The sequence below is a fragment of the Sinocyclocheilus rhinocerous genome, unplaced genomic scaffold (genome assembly GCF_001515625.1).
Source record: "Sinocyclocheilus rhinocerous isolate Xijiao unplaced genomic scaffold, SAMN03320098_v1.1 scaffold148, whole genome shotgun sequence".
Classification (NCBI taxonomy): Eukaryota; Metazoa; Chordata; class Actinopteri; order Cypriniformes; family Cyprinidae; genus Sinocyclocheilus; species Sinocyclocheilus rhinocerous.
Window position 1 is genome coordinate 1,296,875 of NW_015653472.1, and position 2,854 is coordinate 1,299,728.

At 37.1% G+C, this 2,854-nt stretch overlaps 1 protein-coding gene across 1 annotated transcript in view; it reads left to right on the forward strand.

The window, feature by feature from the left end:
- Nucleotides 1–1,561: 1,561 nt before the first annotated feature.
- LOC107716123 (chloride channel protein ClC-Kb-like) overlaps nt 1,562–2,854 on the forward strand; it is a 7,771-nt gene continuing 6,478 nt past the window's right edge. Inside the window, exons 1-3 of the mRNA XM_016522461.1 lie at nt 1,562–1,726; nt 1,843–1,974; nt 2,161–2,289. Of these exons, the coding sequence (XP_016377947.1) occupies nt 1,570–1,726; nt 1,843–1,974; nt 2,161–2,289 (418 nt within the window). The 5' untranslated portion in view covers nt 1,562–1,569. The remainder of the gene's footprint in view (nt 1,727–1,842; nt 1,975–2,160; nt 2,290–2,854) is intronic.

Consider the following 2,854-nt stretch of genomic DNA (forward strand, 5'->3'; position numbering starts at 1 on the left):
ACTTGGAACTACCTGTGCATTAAACGGTTTTACTGCATACCTGCCAGCCAATCAGAATTCAGTATTCAGACACACCATGGAATAAATGTTTTTATTTTATTTCATCTTTTTTATGTATGGGGGTGCTAGTATGGGATTACATCTCTGCCGCAATTCTGCGCGCGAAAGATCATATTTTGAGCGCACAAAAGTGCATTTTGCATGCGCGCGATCTGAGTTTGTGGAGAAAATGTTCGTTTCGCAAAGAAAAAAGTCTTTCGAGCGCACGGAAATCAATTTTGCATTTAAAATACGTTTTTGGATGTGTGCAGACCTTCTCTTTTGCGCTTGCAACGTTTCACTAGCTTGCTCACCTGATGCCCGCCCTCAGTGCTCTCTAAATACCAACAGCTGGCTTGCTCAACACAACCCAGCCATAATTCCAGCCAATCAGAGACTAGGCTGCTACATTCTGATTGGCTGCCTTGACAACCAATCACAACATTCCTTGCATTACCTCGACAGCAGAAGAGGAAAAATACAGTGCATGCATAATTATTATGCAAGTTGATATTCTGATCATATTTTTTTTCAAGCACATTTTACCAATTCCAAACGACATCAATCTTAATAACTACTATTAATCTTGTATTTAATTATTTATAATTGATATATAATTATTCATGAAGGCTGAAGGCTGAAGTGTCTTATATTCAGGTGTGCATAATTATTAAGCAGATTTTCTTTTACAGATAAAATGAGCCAAAAAAGAGATTTAACTCAGACTGAAAATAAAAAATTATTAAATTATTATGAGAAATATTCCAAACTAATACAATTCTAGAAATTGCAAAGTTAATGCATAACCATTGGACAGCAAAATGCTCAGTGGGTCAGCAGGGTCAGTCAAAAACATGTGGAGAAGAAAAGATGCATGTTAACTGCAAAAGAATTAGGAATTAAGGTGAAGAATTAGGTTTGAAATCACCAGGAACCATTTAGTCTCCAGCGCTACCATTTTCCAGAACTGCAACCTACCTGGAGTCTCCAGAAGTACAAGGTCTCAGGTTCTCAGAAACTTAGGTTAAGGATAGAATCCTAAAAAATGACCCCTACTTAATAAGAATCACATACTGAGGTGTAGTAAAATACTTGAAGACTGATTTTTTTATATATAAGCTTTATAGACAGATAAGCTGAGAGTGACTTGAAGGACCAGCACCACATTCTCTTGTACCAGTGTTTGAAGAATTTATCTGCCAGTATCTGGCAGTACGTTTTGGGAGTTCATTTTTAGTCCATCTCGAGATTTTATCTGTAGAAGATAACCTGCTTAATAATTATGCACACCTGAATATAAGGCGTTTTTCACTTCCAGCCTTCATGAACAATAATATATAGGTTATAAGCTAACCTTATAGACTTCAAACCGAACTACACAGTGTGGAGTAAATGCGTCGTCTTCGTCAGAATGTTATGATTGACCCAGAGTTTTTTTTTTTTGTGAACTATCCCTTTAATAATTTACTTGGATGTTTTTTTTTAATTATATGAAAAATTTCATTAAGAGCTCACTTTGCATTTTAGACAATGGATGAGAGTTGTGTAAATGTAAAGCATCTTGAAGAAGATGAAGAACAGTGCATAGATGAAGATAAGACAGACCGAGATAAGGCGGAAGAAAAGCTAATCAGCTCTAATGAGCATTCAAGGAAACCATGGCAACAGTTGCGGTCACGAATCAGAGGTGAGGTGGATCATTTCCCCCGTCATCGATGATCTCACTCTTATCAATCCTCAATGCAGTAAAGTCAAAAATATAATAATCACTAACTGTAATTTCTGTTCTTTACATTTGGACAGAGTGTGTACTGTATGTGAAGAAGGTTCTGGTGTATTTTGCTAGCATGGAGTGGTACTGTTATGCCCTGTTAGGCATCATCACCGCTCTAATGAGCTTCTTCATGGATATGACTGTATCCAAGCTGCTGAATGGTGAGCGGTTCCACCATGTCACTCAAATAATGTTTAGTACAAAATTTACATACAGATGCAGGTGGGTCAGTTAACTGTTTGAACAATGAAGCATTCTAGCAGCTTTCAAAAAGAGACCTGACCTTAGACGCTCTTGCATTTATCATGCATTGTTAAACCTCAGCCCACGTCCTTCTCTCTTATTAGCTCACCAATGGCTGTATGGATGTCTGAAGGGTCACCACCTGCTGCAGTTCCTCTGCTGGACGCTTTATCCAGCCTGCCTGTGTGCTCTGTCCACCAGCTTCGCCCACAGCATCTGCCCATTCTCTGCAGGTCAGCTACACACTCATCTGTACACAGTAAAAAAAAAAAGAGGTATTTTTCTGATTTAATTTAAGTATATTCACTGAATTTAAAAGTTAAATTGCAGTTAGGCCTACCTAAAATTTGCCATCACTGCATAAATGGCTTATATTTAGACAATTTATTTTTAATTGTTTAATCTATAATTAAAATATTATGTGCCTTAAACAATCAACAAACTGTTAAAAAAAATCAGTTTAGGCCTATTTGAAATAAAAAATGCATTAAAGGGATAGTTCACCCAAAAATGAAGATTCTGTCATTAATTACTCACCCTCATGTCGTTCCAAACCTGTAAAATCTTCGTTCATCTTCGGAACACAAATTAAGATATTTTTGATGAAATCGGAGAGCTCTCTGACCCTCCATAGACAGCAACTCAACTGTAATGTTCCCAGGTTCAGAAACGTAGCAAGGACATCGGTCAAACAGTCCATGTGACATCAGTGGCTCAACTTCAGTTTTGCCAAGCTACGAGAATACTTTTTGAGCGCAAAGAAAACAAAAATAACATAATTTATTTAACAATTCTTCT